The 23,597-nt window shown below is 36.7% G+C and overlaps 1 protein-coding gene across 2 annotated transcripts in view; it reads left to right on the top strand.

Moving 5' to 3' along the window:
* The window catches only part of LOC126425186 (uncharacterized), a 75,827-nt gene that overhangs the window by 22,867 nt on the left and 29,363 nt on the right, over window positions 1-23,597 (top strand). For both annotated transcript variants that reach the window (XM_050088140.1, XM_050088141.1), the window contains 2 exons: window positions 4,027-4,112; window positions 7,750-7,857. In XM_050088140.1, the coding sequence (XP_049944097.1) occupies window positions 4,027-4,112; window positions 7,750-7,857 (194 nt within the window). The remainder of the gene's footprint in view (window positions 1-4,026; window positions 4,113-7,749; window positions 7,858-23,597) is intronic.

Below are 23,597 nucleotides of genomic sequence, written 5' to 3'. Positions count from 1 at the left end.
CTTTTCCATCATCTTTTCAGTGGTACGAGGATTAAATTGGGGCAATTCTCCTGGGTTTTCCTTGCTAAAGGAGCATTTGAAAATAGAGTTAAGCATATCAGCTTTTGCTTTACTGTCCTCAGTTTCAGTTCTTGTCTTATTCGCTAGGGACTGGACATTAACTCTGGTGCTACTAACAACCTTTACATATGATCAGAATTTCTTTGGATTCTGTGACAATATTCTGCTACGGTAGTCATTGAGGGGATTATATATTGCTCTCTTGACAGCCAAACGTGTTTCATTCAGCGTCTCTCTATCTATCTATATTATCTCTCTATCTATATTATACAGTATAATCTGTTTTTTTAGCCGTTTCTTTGCAGTGACTGTGTACCATGGAAGTTCCCTCTCATTATGGACTGGTTTACTGGGTACAGTGTGTGGTCAACTATTCTTTTAAACTTGAGCCATGGTTCCTCTACATGCTCCTTCCCTGTTCTGAAATCTCGTGTGTCTTATTGAGAAATGACACTACCAGTTTTTTTATCTAGTTTACTGAGTTTATATATCTTTCTGCTTATTTTAGTTGTCCCTTTGTTCTTCAGTAATCATTGTTGCCACAACCGCATCATGGTCACTGATTCCAGTTTCGATGTGGTCATCCGCAGACGTCAGGGCTATTTGGTGGCACTAGCTCCAATATGCTTCCATCATGGGTGCAGTTCCTAACTATCTGTTCTATGTAGCTTTCAGAGAAGGCATTTACTACAGTTTTGCTCGATGTCTTTATCATACCCACAGCTACCAAAATGGTCATTTTCCCAATTTATTGTTGGACGATTAAAGTCTCCACCGATGATTACAGTACAGTTTATATATCTTTCTGCTTATTTTAGTTGTCCCTTTGTTCTTCAGTAATCATTGTTGCCACAACCGCATCATGGTCACTGATTCCAGTTTCGATGTGGTCATCCGCAGACGTCAGGGCTATTTGGTGGCACTAGCTCCAATATGCTTCCATCATGGGTGCAGTTCCTAACTATCTGTTCTATGTAGCTTTCAGAGAAGGCATTTACTACAGTTTTGCTCGATGTCTTTATCATACCCACAGCTACCAAAATGGTCATTTTCCCAATTTATTGTTGGACGATTAAAGTCTCCACCGATGATTACAGTACAATTGGGGAACTTGTGTACAAGTGAACTGAGGTTTTCTTTAACGTTTTTGGTAACATAAAGAGATGAGCCTGGTGGACAAAAGAGGCATCCAGTTGTTATTTTATGCCCATCCCTGATACTGAATCTTCTCCAAACTATGTCACATGCAGCTTTAATTTCTACCTTGGTAGTTTGAGTTTCTTGTCTGCCGTGACAAATACACCACCTCCATTCCCCATTTGCCTATCCTTTTGATATACTCTTAAATTTTCCCCAAAAATCTCACTGCTATAAATTTCAGATTTCAACCAGCTTTCTGTACCTAGTATTATGTGAGCTTCACTGCTTTTCATGAGCACTTCAAACACTGGCACTTTGTTTTGAATGCTTCAACAGTTTACTGCTAGGATCGTAATACTCTCGCCTGTGGATGGCATTTCCTTTGATCTTACACTGATATTTGTAGGTTTCCTACAGCTATTGTTATCTAGATTGGATGGAGAATCACCTAATTAAAAAAAAAAAAAAAAAAAAACTCATGTGGACCCAACACACTGTCAGCTACATGAGTAACAGCCTCTGATATGAAGTTCACACCTGACCTGTTTAGGGGGACTGTACAGTTTTCAACCCTGTGGCACAAGTCTAGAAATTTGCAGCCTAGCTTGTCACAGAACTTTCGAAGTCTTTGGTTCAGTCATTCCACTCGACTCGGAACCAGAGGGCCACAATCAGTTCTGGTCAATCTTGCAAATTGTGAACTTTGTTGAAATGCCACACGCTAGGCTGGTCTTCTCAACCTGCTCTGCCAGTCACTGGAATGACCCAAGAATGACCTCGAAGCCCAGATGACAAACATCATTTGTTTCAATGTGCACCACAAACTGCAGTTCATTGCACCCTGTTCCATCATTGCCTCTTAAACATGTTGAATGAGGCCCCCTGGTGCACACAATGGGTGCACCTGGTGTCATTTCCTGTGTCTTGCTATCATTTCACTAAGGGGGACCATAATTCACCGTCGTTTGAACTGCCGACGATTAATGAATCCCTACCCTTTTGGGTTTGCCGCCTCCTGACACCGGACAAAACATGTTTCCCTGAAACTGGAGAAGTCAGTCCCACTGGCTCAGTTTCAGTGAAAGATAGCACCTCAAGCTTGTTGGTTAGGGGGGATCAGTACAACATCCTGTGTCCTCCATAGTGCGCATCCACTATGTTCGGCACACCTAGATCTACTATTGACACGCCACTCACAGTCAAGTGGACGATTAATGCCAGATTCTGTATTTTCTACACAGGAGACAGGGTATGAGTAGTGATGTGGACCGGGCATTTATAAATGAGCATTTGCCCGGGGAATTTGCAAAAGCAGTTTTAAATGCCCAAAATCTGGGCATTTATAAAAAATACTTTTTAAAGATTTAGTGCTAGAATGTATAATACACCATTTAAAATAAGGGATGGGATAATATGCCCACTCCCTATTTTGAAAAGTTAGTAAATGTTTTCACTTAAACCTTCACAAATCTTCCATTGCCTTTATTACTAAGAACAATCTCTCTCTCTCTCTCTCTCTCTCTCTCTCTCTCTCTCTCTCTCTCTCTCTCTCTCTCACACACACACACACACACACACACACACACAAACACACACACCAGGAGCTCTTCCCTTCTGTGCTACGTATCTGTCCTCTTGATATTCTTTCCCCTCTCTGGGGAAACACGTGCAAATGCCTACTGCATATTCAGTCACTGATATTAGAACAATCTCTCCACTGTCCTTTATTCCTTCGTTCTTTTTTCATTCCCCTTCTTCTATTCTTCCTTCGCTTTGGCGTTTGAGGTTCCTCTTTTTCTTCTTGCTCCCTGTGCGCTCCTGAAGGCCAGCCCATGCATCTGACATATAACAGTTTACTGGGTAACATGTTATTCTCAGCCCCAGGTTAACAGGTAGGGTTTGCACATACCCCTGGTAAAGGCCAAGTCCAGGGACAGTGATTGCCTGAGCTGCTACCTTCCTAAATTGCTGATTGGTCCCTCTGTCAGATGATTGGGAGGTGTGATCTGAGGTGTGAACAATCACCTAAGGTGCGTGTGCCTCCTCCTGAGGGGGGGCCCCGCAGTGGGAAGGAGTGCACCATCGGAGATGCAGGCAATCTTGGGGGATTTCTTGCAATGAGCCTATCATCTTCTTCAGAATCAATGTGTACTAAACATAAGCGTAATGAGGCTAAAGATTCAAATACCCTTCCAGCTGCACCACGGTTCCTCGTGGTTTCATGTACTGAAGATGGTGTCGGTTGCTACGGTAAATCCGTTTGTATTCACAAAGGTATGGCCAGCCCTGTGAAATCCTGCTCTTGTTCACGAAATGGCACTTTGTTCGTAGAGACTACTTCTGATTCACAAGCAAAACAACTGCTTGCAGCTTCCCTCCTCCATGCATTCCTCATCGAAACGAGGCATGCAGCCATGGAAGCCCCACGTGTAGAGAGTGCAGAGGATACCAGTCCTCCAGCAGGTATTGTAGGCTTTCTCCAAATCGAAAAACACAGCCACAGTCTGGGATTCAGGGATATGACGTGAATGGTCATTCAACGAAAGAAGTCTTGTAAACATGGGCACTAAAATGCAAACCTTAAGAGCGATAAGAAGTGCTCATAACTCTTTAAGATACATGTTTTAGAGCCCATGTTGACCAGACTTCCTTGGTTCAAATGATCGTTTTTGTCATACCCCTGAATATTGACCATTCCTCCTGGGACACACTGTGTGTTACAGCTATTTGTTATGAAATAGATGCTGCACTTCCTGTCTGTAAAAGTTAAAATATTTAAGGTTCTGTATAAACCATTTAAAACTAACAGTTAGTATTTTTTTACAGCATTCAGTCAGTGGACAAACAAAACCAAAAGAAGAGAAAGTGCAAACTGATGGCTCTTTCACAGCATCCACACCTGAATCAGAGAAGTAAGTCTAGTTCTTTTTCAGAATGCATTATTCACCTACCGTATGAATCTCCCCAATATCAGAGATTACACGTTACACATTAGACCTATACTAATTCATTTGACAGTTGATGTGGAGTAGGAATTTCATGGCATGGAAGGTAATTGCTGGTGGTAGTTTCCACCCGAAAGTATTTTTGCATCAGGTGGGTGGCTGTGACAAGTGATTGTGTGGTGTTCTTGTGTTAGTATAATTGATGACTATAGAATGAAAGCAGGAGAAAGACCTAAGCACAGTGTCTTAGCCTCTCAAACAGTACAAGGATAGCTGCGAAGCTCAGCACTTACAGTGCTGGTCTCGTAGGTGCCTGCTGGTACCTGCAGGGTGGCTGAAATGTGTGTTTTTTTCCAGAAGTTATTAGTTATTTGTGGGAAACTATAGTTGGAAATTTGTAACATTTTTTTGGAGTTTCTGTCTTTAACACACAATTTTTGCTATTGAGTGTCGAAACTGAATATGCAGATGGAACTCCAACTCAGTTCTGTTTCTTGAGGGAAAGTAATTGAAAGATATTTATTATTTTCAAATACATAAGTAAACACATGATATTATGGTTTTAAATTTCTTTCACAGCCAATTTGTATGACAATCAAACATATAAAACAGGATCTCAAAGTGAAATTCGGTATTCATAGTGCACTAAGGAGTACGCGCAAGTCAGTTAATGACTGTAACGTGACAGTAATAAAGTTTTCAGCAGTAATGAATGTTTCATCAGTGCCAGCCACTAACAACACTTGGTGTTCACAGTACAAACTACGAAGTCCGTAGACCCACTGAAGTTTAAGGTGTGTGTCAGTGCAGGTGAGCCGTGGGGAGCCATCATCTGCTCTGAGTTGCACCCCAACCTTACCTGTCTTCAAATTAATCTTACCTGCTGTCATCAACATTGCTGTCAGTGCCTCAATTATAAGACTCCCATTCTTCTTCTTCTTTTATTAAGTTATTTATTAATTAAATAAACACATTTGTCTTCATTTAAAAGTTTTTCTCTTTATAAAACTTAATTTTATAAATATCATATTTCAGTACAACCCTGACAAAACATAATACTTTATAAGAAGTACGATGTAAATGTTTCAGACCCTCTAATATGACCAATTAGTTCACTGTCCTTTCATAACCACTTGTTGACAGACAGAAAAATAACCCTCAGCCACAGATTGAAACTATTAGATTTTAAATAACTCTGCAGTATACATGTGAATCTGTAGTCTTTTGCCAAAGGTGTTTTATTTCTTTTTCCGTAACTTCTTATTTATGGCGCACACACAGACACATTTTTGTTTGGAAATTAATTTGCTAGTGGAGAATTCCTTGACATCAGCTGTATGATGTAGAGACCTACTACCTGTGCATGCATGCAATGCATGCACTGGTAGCTGAAGTGGTTAAGATGACTGCTGGTGATAAGGGAGAAATCTGGATTTGAGTCCCCATCCGGCACAAATTTTCATATCTCCAAGTTGAGTAGTAAATATATATCGAAATCAGGTGGATCATTTCATGTCAGCAACTAACCTTCGCCTCCCTGCTTGATCATCACAGATTTCGTTGAAATTTTAATTGAACATTCACTTATGTCCCCAGTATTGCAGGGCAGCGTGGAGGGTAAAAATTGTGGAGGGAGACCAAGAGATGAATACACTAAACAGATTCAGAAGGATGTAGGTTGCAGTAGGTACTGGGAGGTGAAGAACCTTACACAGGATAGGGTAGCATGGAGAGCTGCATCAAACCAGTCTCTGGACTGAAGACAACAACAACAACAACAACATAGTCACTTGTATGACTCCATGTGCAACTTTACACGGAGCAAGTGTGAATTTATGGTGACTCTGAGCTGTTAGATGTCAGGCAGTATTTTGTTGAATCTGGTAATCTGGTGTGTCATTCGTATATTTTGTAACCTTCTTCACACTTCTGTCCATGATATTTTCATCCTCAACTTATTTTGTCTGGAAACATATGGCACCCTGAATTTTCGATTTGAAAATCACGTGTTGTAAACATGCTTCTTGTAATACCATTTCTTTCAGACCCCTCTCCACTGGATCCAGTGTACCATGGTTCTCTTGTACACAACAAACTCTATTATGTAACGTGTCAACCTCCACTGGTCCATTCTAAGGATGTGTCCAAAGCATGTGATGAGTGTTGTATTTAACTGTAATAATTCAAAATCAAGAGACAGTAAGTTCTTTTGGACCAGTTGTCAGCATATGTGGTTGGACACTTCTAGATCTGTGGTTCCGATGGAAGTGTAAGCAAACGTTAATAAATTGCATCAAAATACAAGGGTGATTCAAATGAAAATGTTAAAATTGCAATAAAATTACTAGAACTTGTACTATTGCTTTATCATTTGGCTGGTGTGATCCTTCTGTTTGGACAAATCATCAAAGTTGACAGAACATTGTTGCAGTGCAGAAAAGTTGTCAGTGCAAAGATGGCCGTCCCATTCTCACCTTGCATTGCAGTGGAGCAATGATCTATGATACATTACTTTAGAAGTGCAGCTGTTAAACCTGTGGGAATGCATCACAGGATGAAAGCACAGCATGAGGGTTTATGTGTGCCCCTGCAAAAAAGTGTGCAAGTGCTACAGGAAGTTTAAAAACTTCTGACCCAGACACATGACATAATGATGAACAGAAACATTATTGCAGTTAAAGAGCTTGTGACGGAAACAGGTGCCTTACTGCAAATGAAGTAGCCACTGTTTTGAATATTTGTGTTGGTTCAGCACACAAGATTGCCCATGACATACTGCAATTCAATGAAGTGTCTCCAAGACAGATGCGATGTTGGTTGTCTGCTGAATTAAGAGAGATCATCGTATTGTTGCCTGTGAAGAACTTTTATGTCATTTCCAGGTCGAAAGTAAAAAATTTCTGGGTATTTTTTTTTATCACCTCAGCTTGCTCTCCTGTGCCAACCTTTTCATCTAAGAGTAACACTTGCACCCAGTACCGTTCATTATTTATTGTATACATTCCAATCTCTTGTGTTTCCCTTCAGTTTATTACACATTTTTATTAGGCTGTTTTCTCGTCTGTTTGTTAAAAATTTTGAAATTGATTTATACTAACTTTCCCGACAATTTTACATTGAATGCAAGTTTTAAATTTGTTTTGCATAGAGACCATTCAGTTGTCACATATGTCGCGCTATGTATGTTTACTTTTGACTTGCAAAATGGTTATATCATGATAGTTTTGGGACTTGTTCTTTTTGCTTTTTTAAGTAAATTGGTTTTTAGGATATGGTACACATTTCAGAAAATGCAGTAATGCCAGCCAGACTGTTGCCTGTAGCTATACCCTCTACCTGTCGATATATTTTGTTGTTAAAAGTGCAGAAATCTAAAATGTGTTAACTTCACAAACTAACCAGTTCTTTAATTTCACCTGTCTTGGTATTTTAAGTTAATCACTATTCTGAATATGAAATTTTTCAGGGAAAGTATACAGGGCTTTTGATTCATTGTTAACTGTTTGTTGAGAATGTAAATATGACAATGTTCTTCACTATAGGAAGAATACTCTTCCAATGTCTCACAGTTTGTTGTCAGTAACACACTTTAATATATTTACAGACCTAAATGGCCACCAGTAAGGACACAGAATGACTTACTTGAAAATTACAATTTTGAATATTCACCATGGTATCCAAAGAAGCCATGGGACAGCGAAACTGATAGATTGTAAGTATATATTAAAAGCTGCTGATTTTCTTTATTTTGTATCTTACCTGTAAATAATTCCGAGAATGAAAATAGCATATGTGTTTGCACTCAAATCATTTTCATTTCACCCCATGTAATAACTGAGGAGGTCAGTAAAAGAAAGTGCTAATCCATAAGAATGAATTTCAGGTTGATGCTTGCTATTCAAAAATATGAACGCTCTTTTTAGCTATATATATGGAGCTACGCATTATCAGCATCTGGTGCATTTGAAAGTACAACAGGTAACGTAGGCAGAGTAAACTTCACTAAATGGAGGATTAGCATTTTTTTTCCACCGAGCCCTTTAGTTACTGTATTTTGTACAGAGCCCTTTGTTTATTGTTGAATGTTCATTAGTTAGTTACATGTCCCATATATGATCTGTGTATATGCCTAATTTCTCATATCTTATCTTCATGGTCCTTATGCGGAGTGTATGTTGGAATCAAGTGTTCAGCAGTCAGCTTCAAATGCCAGTTCTCCAAGTATTCTCAACTGTGTTTCTCGTAAAGAACATTGCCTTACCTATAGGGATTTCCGTTTGAGTTCCCGAAGCATCTCTGCAACACTGGCATGTTGTTCGAACCTGACGGTAACAAATCTAGCAGTCTGCCTTTGGATTGCTTTGATATCTTCCTTTAATCCATCCTGGTACAGATCCTAAACACTTGAGCTGAACTCAAGAATAGGTCACACTAATGTCCTATATGCAGTCTTCCGTACAAATGAACCACACTTTTGTAGAATTCTGCCAATAAACCGTAGTTGACCATTAGCCCTTCCTGCCCCAATCCTCGCATGCTCGTTACATTTCATATTGCTTTTTAACATTACAGCCAGGTATTGAAGTGACATGACTGTGTTAAGCAGGACACTACTAATGCTGTGTCCAAATGTTGCAGGTTTTTTTCCTACTCATCTGCATTAACTGAATGTTAATTGATAGGAGGAGTTGTCCAGGAGAAATGATTTTAAATTATAGTTGAAACTTGCTTCACTACTTTTCAGGCATTTTATGTTATTGAGCAAATTGCGATTTGTGTTTGAATTTATTGCCTCAGAGCAATGCGATACGCCTTTGAAATTTGTTAAAACTAAGATAGTGGATTCAGCTTGCAGCAGGTAGCTGGTTATAGGCTCGAAAATTACTCGGTGAGACGTGCATGCCATGTTAGTAGTTAAATATGCCAGCAAAAGGACGCTTTACTTCCTTGCTGGTCAGATGTTTGCAAGTGGGGAAGAATGTGGGGAAAGCATAGAACAGTGGGGCTCAAGGTTGGGCACAATGTAATGCAACTTCAGGGAAGCTATCAGAAGTACCATGCAAGAAGGAGAGTTAGAAGACAGGAAAAAGACCACAGTGTGAGCGTGTGGTGAGCAGTTAATGTTAGCAGAGGTTACAGACATCACTATGATAGTGGAGAGGCTGATAGCCTTGGTCAGAGAACAGATGATCACCCAAGGCAGTGGTACAGTGCCGCGAAACGTAAAGGAGCCCACAGAGTGCTTCAGTTGCAGGAAGCCATGCCATATCACATGAGACTGTCGCACAGCTAAAAGAATAGGAAAAGTTAGGCTGGTTGTATCAGTAAAATGCCGGGAAATGAAAACATCTTGAATAGTCAGATGATCACAATGTAAATAGCTAAGTCATAGAAGCCTGTGTGTGCAGCCTAAATCCATAACATGCTTTAAATGCAAATGAATTGGTCATTATGTGAGAGACTGCACAGAGTGCGCTTTCCCTGCACAGACTGCGCATAGGGAAAGTGAAAGCCAGGAAAACTAAGTAAGAGCGTTAGAAAGCAGTTACCTGGAAAGATATTAACAGTTGACTGTGAAAACAAAAATGAGTTTACACAACTGGACTGTCAGGAAGGCATTAATAATCGCCTGAGGTTTCTCGTGGATAGTGGAGTGCAGAGAAGCCTAGTTTGAGAAATTACAGATGATGTAAAGCAGCCAAGTGTATTAGGATTTGGGGAATCACTAATATGACTGCAAGGACAGAGAACACTAACCTTTTGATTATGAATGAGAAGTGGAATCCAAGTGAGGCATTGCTTCCTCGTGATTGAAGAAGGTGTAGTTCTTCTATTTAACAGGCTGGTGGGCTAAGACTTTTTCAAGGAAAAAGCAAAAGGTGCATCAAGAGATGAAGACAGAGTAACTTCAACAGAAAGAGAAGGCCCTTTTGAGAAAGGATTAAGTGCAAAGTAAGAAACACATGGAAAGGTGAGAGTGAGTATGGACAGAAAGTCATTAACTGTCGAAATACAGCAGAGGCAGGCAACAGGGATTGCCAGAGATAAGCAAAAGGAGTGTAAGCAAATTCTTTCAACACTAACAACAGTACCATGAGAAGACCAGGTGTGCCGAATAAAACTAGAGGCTAACAGAATGAGAGAGTCTATCATTCCGAAATGAGATCACAAAGAATATATATCCATATGAGGCATTAGTAAAAGTAGAATTGGTAGAATGCCTTAAGAATTGTGCTGAACACTGCAGATGTGTGTCAGTAGAATGCCCACAGTTAGTAGTTGAAGCAGTTCAAGAACGGGCACTGTTGCGAAAATTGTTCAGAGTGAAGCATGTCAGTAAAAATGAGCCATAATTGAAAGTGAGAATAAGTATCCTCAAGGAGACTATTTGAGTTAGTAATTGTACAGGGAAGTTTTCCTATTGCCAGGAGACAAATTGTCCAGATAGTATAAGGCAAAAACTTAAACTGCCAGCGAAAGTGGAACATAGTTTGATATGTTTGCAACCCTACAGAATACCACAAGCACAGGAGGAGGCACTCCAGTAAGAAGTTGAAAAAGAATGGTAGAGGACGACATTATAGGGTCAATACATATCAAGTGGTCCAAGAAAAAAATAGTTGGTATTGGTTACTTGACCATCTCAGAAAAAATTTATATTTGCTGGATGCATTCCGCAATGTTTAGTAGCCACAAAAGTATTTTTTTTTTTAATTTATTGTTTATTATTTTGAAATGGCAGCCGTATTTGTTCCAGGCTGCATGTGTTTTTTTGTATTTGCAAGTATCTACATTTTTTACAATTATTCAGTAGTGGATTGTCCTAAGCCTTCCGGATAAAATGCGTTTAGTTCAACACACACTGGGCTACAAATTAACATCGTTATCACTTAGCTCATTGTATTCTTTAATATATTTTAATAGTTCAAAGTTATCAGCCACAAATTAAAAAAAACTCATTTTTTGAACAGTAGTTTCCCAAAGAAAGATTAATTTCTCAGCCTTAATATTTTTTCTGCTATTACACTATATAGTATAGTTACTTTTTATAGAGTATCAGTGATGAGCAGTTTACACTTTAAAAATACGCTATTTTAAAAAATGGATTTTTTAGTTTTTCCATTTTGTGGCCTGCAATATCTTTGTTGTGGGTCCAAATAAAAATCTGAAAATTTCACAGTTAATAGACCTTTATGATATCAAACGTCAGTATAAATTTCAGCTTTGAGATTAAATTGGAAGTTATGGAAAAAAATTACAAACACAAGTCAAAAATACGTTTTCTAACATCTGCGATATCTAGGCTTATGGAATAAAATATATCAGTTACAGTATATAATTTAATCATATCTAGGATTACTTACTTTTTTATTGAAAATAAGCCTACTAATTACATTATATTGTTCTCTTGTTATTTGTTTTTAGTACATTTCTCATTGAACATTTGAGAAATTTATTCACTCAGTTTGGGTGTTAGATTATAACTTCGCCCAGTCGCAGTTGTAAATTCCATGGGAGACAGCTTCATTAGTACATTTTTAAGTGGCATCCAAACTTGATCCTTCTCAATTTTTTTAAAAGATGTCCTTGGTCCTGGATGGTGATAAAATATAACATGTACATCTTGGTTTTGACAGTCAATATTATCAACTTCTCCAATCCACCACTGTTCATTGTAAAGACAAGCCACTATGTCTTTATTTTGAAGAACCAGTAGTACAAGTTTTCCACACTGCTGAAGTTCACTATCAGGTGAAATTGATGTGATCTTACACTTCAGTAAATTGTGTGAATGGGGTACAAAACAATGAAAAGATCGAGTGCCTTTAATCTTCTGACAAGTGTTGTACCTTTCGTTCAAGACACTGTCATAGACTTCTTGTATTTCCTCCCATTGTACAAATACATAGGTCATTTTACAAAATTCAAACATTTCTTGAGGTGTTATGATATGATTGTCATCGGTCCACTGCAGACTTGCTTTTGTGACAGCTCGTTTTGTTGTAACCCTGACACCATCACAAGCATTCTTCCCATGGCATGAAGCGAAAAAGTGCCATTCTACATCAAACCCAAAATCTTCTTTATGAAAGGAGATGTTAATAATTTTTGTTTGTTTTTATACTGACTTGCTGCCCCATCTGAAAAGTAAATCAGTTGTTTTATAGAAGGGTGGTGCTGTTTAATGTAGTTTGGTAATTGTAGTTGAAAAATGTGCACTGCTGAAGTGCTGTGTTCAAGGTAGTCACTTATGACACAAAAGCTGTGGCTCATTAGTTTATCTTCATCTTTATAATAGAATACAAACGGATGAACTGTGGCCTGTTTGTTTACCCAGTGGTGCCCTTGTTACTTCATCTTGAACAAAAAAGAAATAATTTTCCGAAAAGTCAGCAAGAACTAAGCATTCATCAGCTTCCAAGGTTCACTTTTTGTATTTCAAAAATTTACTTTGAGCTTTTGCAATAAAATGATGCATTTTCAGATTTTCAAGGTTAGCCACCAATACTTCAAAAAACTCTTCTCGTGATTTTATGACTGTCACCATTTCAGTTCTGTCTTGTCACCCATTGTTTGTATTTTATATTGTCAGGCATCAAATCATCGTCTTTGGATTCTTCGAACATGTCAAGTAAAGCTTGTTTGCTTTGACAATCTTCACATTTTCCCTTTATTATACAATTGTAACTGTCAATATTGCGTGCCATAACTTCCAAAAGGTCTTTATAGTCAACTCTAAGATTGGCCCCATCTTTCATCAACTTTACGTTCTGATGATACAAACAAACACAAACATTATGGGTGCCAGATGCCCCTGCAACAAGACATCATCTTGGTCTCAACTCGAAACACTTTCATTTTCCAATTTTAATGTCAGAATTTTCTTTTGTAAATTCAGTGAATCGTTCATTTAAATTACACAATATTAACTTTTTTTTACTTTGAATCTTAGAACCATTTTCTTTCATGAAACACAGTCTTTTTTGCCAGACATCAAACGGCTGTTATTGTCATCGTCATAATACTTAATAACTTTATTGATTGTATGTAAATAAGTTATACACAACTGCAACCAGTTACTTTTTTCAATAATAATGCTTTATTACACAAACCGGTTTTCGAACCTTTTCAGGTTCATCTTCAGATGGTTTTGGGAGGATCCGGGAAGTTACATCATTACTGGTAGTAGCATAATGCTGGGTGCTGGTTCTATGGCAGAAAGATGGGTCACACTTTAGTGTATCGCCATGGCTATAGCTTATCTGTCGATATGGATGTAAATTTAGTTTTTTTTTACTGCGACAGTATAGGCGGCTTTTTTCGTATCTGTCTGCCTCCATTTTTATGTCCAGAACACTTTCACGCAAACTATATTAGTTTACACTTTGACAGTGACACTTTACCAGCATCCAGCATGCGCTTTACAACTGTTGCTTGTAACAAAGATCTTGACAGAAAGATACGGCATAGGCCTACTTTGTACAGAGATGTAATTTGTTGTTCTTTACATGTGTTAAAGTCGATATAAGGGCAAGTATTTTAATCAGAATGGCGATAACATGAGAGCACAAGATAAAATAAATAAATTACTACAAGAACAAATTTCAGGTGATCTGGTATCTTATTTCTACTTGTATATTACAGGCGGGTTTTTTTTTTTTTGTATGAATCCCAAGGAATCAATAATACAGAGTTATTGTATCTGCAGTGAGGTGCAGCTGTCTGTATGACTAGGACCTGTATATTTAAATTAATAACAAATCTTCAGATGAACTGTTGGCTTATTTCTGTTGTTACGTTAACATGATCTGGGGTATTATCAAGAGCAGATTCTGTTTATTTTAGCTAAAGGTATATGTATAAGAATTACAGTGATTGTAATGGATTAAAGCTGTTTGTATGGCTGTACATTTAATATTTAAAAAATCATGAACAAAAATTCTTTAACTGTTGACTTATTTTTATTCTAACATTAGAGTGATCTGGGATATTGGTAAGGGCAGCTTCTGTTTGTTCCAGCTGGAATTAATATGTATAAAATGCTGATTTATGTTAGCAATGGAGGGCTTTAACATTTAGAGATATGGTACATGTCTTATTCTGTGGTAGTATATTACATTGACACCGGTGTGGTTAGGATGTAAGGAGAGGGAGGGGGTGGTTCATTGGGAGGGGGGGGTTTGGGGAGCCGGTGTAGGGTTCGTTGGGTGGTTACTTGTTTTGAACTAATAGATCTTCAAAGTTCTGAAGGAAAAATTTGTTTCTCAGTTCAGTTTGATCATTGAGTAGGTAGTCAGGTGCTGTATTTGTGTAGATAAATATGTCAGCCAAGATAGCAAAAGCACGATGTGAAATTATTTGGTTAAAAACTGAAATCAGGTCTCTTTACAAAAAGAAAGATCTGCTCAATTCAAAGCTGTATAATATGCACTTAGAACTTAACCATAAACTTGTTGGTCATGTCTTCATGGTCTTCTTAGACTATGTCAATATATATGTAAACAAAGAACGTATTATCATCTCACATAGTCACGAGAAAAAGATAAATGCTCTAATTTCAAAGAATGCAGTGAGGCCCCCCAGTATCTCTTCTGAAACGGAACACATTTTTTGATAAAGTGATAAATACTACAGAAATATGCTTCAATAGTAATGAATTAAAGCTGTTAAACAAAGGCCTTAAGCCCATCATTACCCCTGCACTAAATAAAAGCAACATTAAAGACCTCATAGTTAACACAAAAATTGACACCATTAGAAGCAAAGCACTGTATAGTGATGAACCCATCAGCACCAAAACTGAGATGACAGCCTAAGATCCACAAACCAGAATGTCCGATACATCCCATTGTGAACTCTGTCAATAGCCCAAGCTATAAAATCACCAAAAAACTTAATGATATTATCCGCAAGGCATATGTATTTGAAAATAACTACTCCATTAAAAACAGTTATGAGCTCATCAATAGTATAAAAGATATCCCCATCCCAGTCACAGCTAAATTTGCATCTCTTGACATAGTAAACCTATATACAAACATACCTGTCAAGGAAACAATTAGTTTAATAAGGAATAACTCACTGAAATATGGGACAATGGGTAGAGCTGAAATCTATGAACTCATAGAGATCCTGGAACTTATATTGTCACACAACTACTTACTGTTCAACAACAAGTTTTACATTCATGATGATGGACTGGCAATGGGTAGTAGTCTTGCAGGCTTGCTAGCAGACATATATATCAATAACCTTGAAAATAACTTTTTCAGGTCCCAAACCCAACTAAAAGATAAGCTGCTTCATTACAAACACTATGTTGATGACACACTCATTCTGTTCAATGGAGCAACAGAAGAAATAGATAATCTAGCCAAAGAATTTAATAAAATACACAATAAAATCCAATTCACAGTAGAGCATGAAACACCAGAAACAATGGTTAATCGCATGCTTAAAATCCCAATGGACACAAGTGAAAGACAAAAAGAAACAGAAATTATTAAATCAATTGCCTCCACCAATGGGTACAACCCTGCAGTAATAGATAAACTAATCCATACAGCAAAACTAAATAAACCAACTTCTGAACAACCACCCACAAACAAGAAAACCACATTTGTTAGCCTGCCTTTCCTAGGGAAGATTTCTCACCAAATTGCCAACCTCTTCAAGACATACAACATAAAAAAAAGTTTCTTCGCCAACAACAAAATACAAAATACAATCATACACAGCACCAAAACCACTATACAACAGTATCAAAAGTCAGGTGTGTACAAGCTCACTTGCAACTCATGTCCAAGCTTCTACATTGGACAAACTGGTAGAAGCTTCACAACAAGATTTAAAGAACACATAGATGCACTCCGTCTTAACAACATGAACAAGTCCAGCTTTGCCTCACATCTTGCGCAACACAATCATTCTGCAAACAACATAGAACAGAATCTCCGAATACTACGTTTTGCCAACAAAGGCACAATACTTGACCTTCTTGAAGGAATTGAAATATTTATCTACACAAATACAGCACTTGACTACCTACTCAATGATCAAACTGAACTGAGAAACAAATTTTTCCTTCAGAACTTTGAAGATCTATTAGTTCAAAACAAGTAACCACCCAACGAACCCTACACCGCCTCCCCAACCCCCCCCCCCCCCTCCCAATGACCCATCCCCTCCCTCTCCTTACATCCTAACCACACCGGTGTCAATGTAATATACTACCACAGTATAAGACATGTACCATATCTCTAAATGTTAAAGCCCTCCATTGCTAACATAAATCAGTATTTTATACATATTAATTCCAGCTGGAACAAACAGAAGCTGCCTTTACCAATATCCCAGATCACTCTAATGTTAGAATAAAAGTAAGTCAACAGTTAAAGAATTTTTGTTCATGATTTTTTAAATATTAAATGTACAGCCATACAAACAGCTTTAATCCATTACAATCACTGTAATTCTTATACATATACCTTTAGCTAAAATAAACAGAATCTGCTCTTGATAATACCCCAGATCATGTTAACGTAACAACAGAAATAAGCCAACAGTTCATCTGAAGATTTGTTATTAATTTAAATATACAGGTCCTAGTCATACAGACAGCTGCACCTCACTGCAGATACAATAACTCTGTATTATTGATTCCTTGGGATTCATACAAAAAAAAAAAAAAAAAAAACCGCCTGTAATATACAAGTAGAAATAAGATACCAGATCACCTGAAATTTGTTCTTGTAGTAATTTATTTATTTTATCTTGTGCTCTCATGTTATCGCCATTCTGATTAAAATACTTGCCCTTATATCGACTTTAACACATGTAAAGAACAACAAATTACATCTCTGTACAAAGTAGGCTTATGTCATATCTTTCTGTCAAGATCTTTGTTACAAGCAACAGTTGTAAAGCGCATGCTGGATGCTGGTAAAGTGTCACTGTCAAAGTGTAAACTAATATAGTTTGTGTGAAAGTGTTCTGGACATAAAAATGGAGGCAGACAGATACGAAAAAAGTCACCTATACTGTCGCAGTAAGTAAAAACTAAATTTACACTCATATCGACAGATAAGCTATAGTCATGGCGATACACTAAAGTGTGACCCATCTTTCTGCCATAGAACCAGCACCCAGCATTATGCTACTACCAGTAATGATGTAACTTCCCGGATCCTCCCGAAACCATCTGAAGATGAACCTGAAAAGGTTCGAAAACCGGTTTGTGTAATAAAGCATTATTATTGAAAAAAGTAACTAGTTGCAGTTGTGTATAACTTATTTACATTCAATATACAGTCACGGTTCTAAAATATCCATAATGGATAAGCATAATTTATTGATTGTGTTTTCATGTACCAAATTAGATGCACTTTTCTTTTGTAACGCTGGTAAAATTCCCTGTTCTTTTACTAATTGCGTTGTTGACTTAACAAGACGTTCTGACACATTAAATTCATCACTAACTTTTGCTCGACTCTAAGAATTCGGCAGTAAACTGATAATCTTAATTTTATCCTCTTTGTTTGAAGTACTACATTTAGTTTTTAGTTTTTCTGTCAAATTATCATATTCGGTTGGTGAAGTTACAGAACTTCCATCTGTTTTAGTACAAATTGTATTGTGAATGAAACTTCCAAATTCTTTTTGACTGTAGCTGCCACTTTCTCAGTTTTTGTATTCAAGGCTCTTGGTCCTTTATCTTGGCTTAGTTTTCTAATTTTACTAGCAGGCGATATAACCAGGATTTCACAAGCAGTATATACTCTTTTAATGGTTGCTGATAAGTCACAAAATTCTGTATCTGAGGTTTCACTATCCTTTCTCTTGTGAATTACAAATATCTTAGAATAACATGTTGGACACAATGATTTTCCTGGTAGGAGATTGACAAAGGGTTTTTATTGTTAGAATAATGATCAAATGTTATTTCTCGCAGACCTTTTATTATAGGTTTCGTATGTTTCTCAAAAGGGTCCATGCAAGACTGACCAAAAAGGTGATTGAAATTTTTTTTAAGTATTTCATTTCATGGTACTTGCATGTTGATTAGACCTCTGGGCCAACTCAATTAGTGAAACAACACTTTTTCTTCTTCAACTTTAATCTTCGATTAAAGTAATGTCTTTAGGATACACTTCACACACACTTTTGACACGCTTCATTAATAACAACACCAACAGAACACTGAGACAGTGTCAAATCAACACACCTATTTTACCTCACCCTCTTAGATTTTGCTGAAAGTTGGTATACTTATAGTGGGCACTGACACTAAGAAAAATACCAAATCTCAATTTTTTTTATCTCAAACCATTCCTGAAATATGGCTATGTAAACTTTTCAAAAACCAGCCAAAAATGTGTGAACGGACTTTTTTTAAATTGTCCTAGGAGTTGCCTTAATTGAGCTAGAGAACTGGGAAAGGTGTCATTTTGCATGCTCTTTCCAGGGATATACAACAAAACATAGCTTAAAATTAATAACCTTTTTCAAAATACTAATTAATATTTTGATTTAATTTTATTTTTTTTTACAAAAAGTACATAATTGAAAATTTTCAAAATATTTTCATAACTACTTCATACTATTGTAAATCACATAGCAAAATATAAATCTGGGATGATGATGGGTTCATTGTTAAAAAAAAATTATTCCAGACTCTTGTTTTTCACTAATGGCCCTAGTTTTATTTATTTAGTCCTTCAAATTCTATATGTATAGAATATATACAAGGATATTGTACATGGTTAGGTATTTACAAGAGTTTGACCAAATTGACCTTTAACAAACAGGAATTTCTTTAAAATATACTGAAAGGTAAGTAAAAAAAGTATTAGAAATATCAAAACATCACCTTATTAAACCAAAACTAATCAGAATATTTTATAATTAACTTGATTGCTTATTTTAATTTCATACAACTTCACTAACAGTATATTAACCGATATAACAAAAACAAGAAATTGAGCATTTAACTACAAACAAGTATGAACAAGTACAAGTATTTACATAATAGTTCTGGTCCATGATGTTTGAAATGGAACTATTGAATAAATTAAATATGTAATGCTTGTTTTTGAGTAACAGGTATCTGTACATAGCTAAATTTAACACAATAGGTACTAACAATAATTTTGAAACAACTTTCTATAAAATATACATTAACACTAACCTGAGACAAAAATTAAGTTTTGAGTTGAAAGCAGTTTCCCGATAAATTGTCTTGGAACTTTACATATTACATTTTAATAAAGCTGACTGGGTTTGGTTTACATCATTTTCATTAAGAATGTATGTTCTCCCCGTCAGAGTAAATGGATTCACTTTTGTGAGAACATCCACAACTGACACCCACAAGACATCTGCATGTGCAGGACAAGAGAATGACTTAGCTGGTCCACATAGATGAAGAAAAGTTATTTTCACTTCATCAAGTTCTTTGTTTGTTTCTAAAATGTACCCAAGCCACCAGTTTCTGCCATATACAGTGGTGACATAGCCTGATACATCTTGTAACTTCAGTTTGTCTGGTGATGTGGTTACTTCCCTCTCCCAACTCTGCATATCACCTGAGAAGTATTTGACTATTAATTTTGATGTAGTGTTGTGAGTGAAAGCATGAAATTGCTGTATTCCTTTGATTGTCAATGCCTCTTCAAGTCAGCTTTTTAAGAATATTTCTCAGGGCAGCGTAGTCTTCTTGAGTGGAATATGCAAAGCAAAATCAACATTTGTGATATTATCTACTGCCCACTCAAATAGATCTCGTGCAGTTTGGATCTGATTTTGGTATGGCCTTTGCAAACTTGCACGAGCTGCCAGTCTCTTTACTGAACCCGCTACTCCATCACAAGGCCCTTTCCCATGTGCTGTGGCTGAAAAGTGCCACTCAGCTTTTATGTTGAAGTCTTCCTCATGAAGACACAGGTTCAGGAAGTTGTTCTTATTTTTATACTGAGTGGCAGAACTGTCAGAATAATAGTATATCTTTTTTGGAATCTTTTGAAATTTATTTCTCAGATATGAAATTAGCTTCTTTTGAAAGGTGTAAACTGCAGTTGTATTGTGCTCCAGGCAATCAGAAACTATGACAAAGCTCATATGCTGTTTGTAATATATAACAAAAGGATGAATAGTAATCTGTTGTCTTGTCCAGTGGAAACTCTGAGCTTCATCCTGTAGAACTATACTATAATTTTCTGAAAATCACATATGACAACAAATTCAGATTCCATAAGGTTTTCTCTTGTGGAGTTCAGGAATGTTCGTTGTTGCTTGGCAATGAAAAGTCATGCCGAATCAAAGTCAACATCTCACTACAAAATAAATCTATGAATTCTTCAGAAGTTTTCTGAACAATTTCCAGATTACATCGGTCAACTGACATCCACTGTCGGAACTGAATTTGTTCAATTAAGTTTTCATGAAAAGAGTCTTTTAAAATTTTACGTATGACAGTTTCTCCTGGGCAGTATTCACAGTTTCCCGTGTTGCAAATCAACTGATGATGGGTTGCAAAGCATTTTTGCAATGCACTGCTTATAATTGTTTAAGCTGCTGTTTGTTACTGTATTTAGTTTGGCATTTTCTATCATTAATTTTATGTTTTGGTGAGTTGTGCACACGCAGACAGCGTGTGTGCCACTCCGGCCAGCTAGTACACAATGTTTTGGTCTCAACTCAGCAAATTTACAGAAACCTATTTTTATGTTAGGAAACTTGTCTTTAAAATGCTTGTAAGCTTCTTTAAGGGGCTCCGGAACGCCCTATACTTGCAATGTTAAAATAACGCTTATAAATTACATCTTTCCTCACAAAGTATTTGAGGTAGGAAGTTGAACTTTTTACAGATTATTTATTGGAATATGGGCTACAACTTAACACAGGGATTTTACAAAATTTTAGTTCAGTTATTAAAGATGATTTTTTTTCAATTGTAATGAAAATGCACAACATTTTTTTGCAATTTTTTATTTATATATTCAAAAATATACAGTTTTTTGGAAAAAGGCTGTGTTAAATTATGCAGAAGGTACTGTGTAACATTTACTGAAAGTTTGAAACAAATATGTTTGGAAAATCCTTAGAAAACATGTAATTAGTATGAGAAAATAAAAGTTTTGGGAATCGAGCGACAAAGATTGGATTAACTTTTTAGTGCATTCCAGGTCCATAGGATGGATTATCTTCATCCTCTGCAAACTCCTCCTCCAGCTTCCTCTTGTTCCTCCTCCTGTTTACTCTTGCTTGTATTTCTAGACTCTTTACAGCCCTGTCTGCAGCCCGAAGGCGTTCCTTGTTTAAAGCAAGCATCGCTCGTTGTTGTGTTCGTAGATTTTGCTACCATTTTCTTCAGTTGCAGTTATTGCAACACTGTTCCAAAAGGTGGTCATGTATGAACACTTATCACATTTCAGTTGTATTTCACTAGCAAGTCCTACCTGCTTTATTATGGAGGGTTCCAGACCAACTTCACTACAATGAATACATCTTACACAGTTTGAAATATCAAATATTTCATTCACATCCGATTCGCCCATAAAACAATCATAGTTTTCACTCATTGAACCAAGCTTCTTCTGTGAAGTATTTTCTTTCCCACTTTGACTGCTATGGGCAGGTGTACTTGAGAGGATAGGTTCACTCACTTGGTTATCGTCTTTATTGTTTACAGTAATAACACATACCTTTGGCTTTCCAACATTTCTCCTTTTCTTAAAAGCCCTCAGAGGATTTCTAATAACTTTACTTTTACTCATTATTATACTTCAACAAAACAGAGACTCAAGAAACAGAATTAATTACGAATATTTTCGAGATAACGGCAGAGTAAATAAACATGAAACAATCGACAATCACACCAGCGATATAGATTGAACCATCACAGGTTAGCCACAACACATACTTTATCTCACATCACTAAAATGTACCTAATGAACACAGACGTTAATAATAACACCATTTGACAGCAGTTTAACAGCGCCACAGTGGGTCACGCCCATGTAGAACACATTTCAAAAAAAAATTTAAAAATAGTTGTAGTCTTCGGAATTGAATAAATTATATATCTATTAAAAGGTAATAGTCTGCAGATTCAGAAAATGCAAAAAAGTAAAAATTGAACTTTTCATGATTTTGAGCCTTTCCGGAGCCATTAAGGTTACACAAAATAAGTCTTTTTGATATTTTTGTTTTATTTCCACTTGTTTCTGTAATTGTCACACAATCTTTAATACCTGGCATTGCCCTGCTAACTTCATCATTTTCATAAAATGAATGTACAGTTTTGACAGTTTCTGTTGGTAAACACTTCCCTGATTTTGGGTTTGGACCTTCCATGAAGCCTTTCTCTTTCAAAATTTTTTTGGACTGCCGAACAATGTAATTAGGAGCATTAAATTCCCTCATTATTTTCCTGACACTCCACTTTTCAGGTAAACTTGTAAGAATCATTAGTTTTTTTGCTCTACTTATAGAATTTTTAGTTTCTTTTAAGATTTTCAACAACGGATTCATCAGTATCAGTATCTGATGAAGTAGTTTCAGGAGCAACAAAAAGTTTACGTGTCATTGATGAGATTTTCTTCACTTTTGATTTGGCGTCAGTTGGGGAATCACCTAGTTCTTGAAGTGTTGTGTTAAATGTTTTAACAGCTACTGAAGTTGGAGTGAAGTCAGGGTCTTGGTCTCTGATGATTATCTCTGATCCAGAAGATTCTTCTTCAACACTTTCATCACTGATGGGCTCTGGTGTATTTTTCAGTTTGGTTACATCTTTCCTACATCTTGGCACCACTTGGTATTTGAGGAAATAATTTGGGTATCCATGTTCTGACATTTCTCAGTTTTTTTCTGTCTTCAATGGATTACAATACTGCACTCTTACAGCACTGCACTTTTTACTTGGTTCCATATTTATACAAAAACCACTTATAAACTGTCCTTCAATGTATAGATTTTCTTGAAAATGAACTATTAAATATAATAGATACAGACTGGTCAACACAGAGGTAACAACTGATTTGCACTAAAACCACAGTGCACAATAATGCTGTAGGCACACAAAGCCTTAGAAGGTAGCAATGCAGACTACATCATTTCAACAATGGCTACAGTCTCTGAATTATTGTACAGACATCAAGCCCTATGTATACGGTCCTCTACTGACATACTACCTTAAAGGTCAGTTTGGTCAAACTAGGGCCGTTAGTGAAAACCAAGGGCACGGAATAATTTTTTTTTTAACAATGAACCCATCATCGTCCCATATTTATATTTTGCCATGTGATTTACAACAGTATGAAGTAGTTACGGAAATATTTTGAAAATTTTCAATTATGTACTTTTTGTAAAGAAAAATAAAATCAAAATATTAATTACCATTATGAAAAAGGTTATTAATTAGAAGCTATGCTTTTTGTCTATCACTGTAAAGAG

This window comes from Schistocerca serialis, chromosome 10, assembly GCF_023864345.2.
Source record: "Schistocerca serialis cubense isolate TAMUIC-IGC-003099 chromosome 10, iqSchSeri2.2, whole genome shotgun sequence".
Classification (NCBI taxonomy): Eukaryota; Metazoa; Arthropoda; class Insecta; order Orthoptera; family Acrididae; genus Schistocerca; species Schistocerca serialis.
Note: the sequence above shows the minus strand (reverse complement) of the source record. Positions and strands in the feature narration are given on the sequence as shown.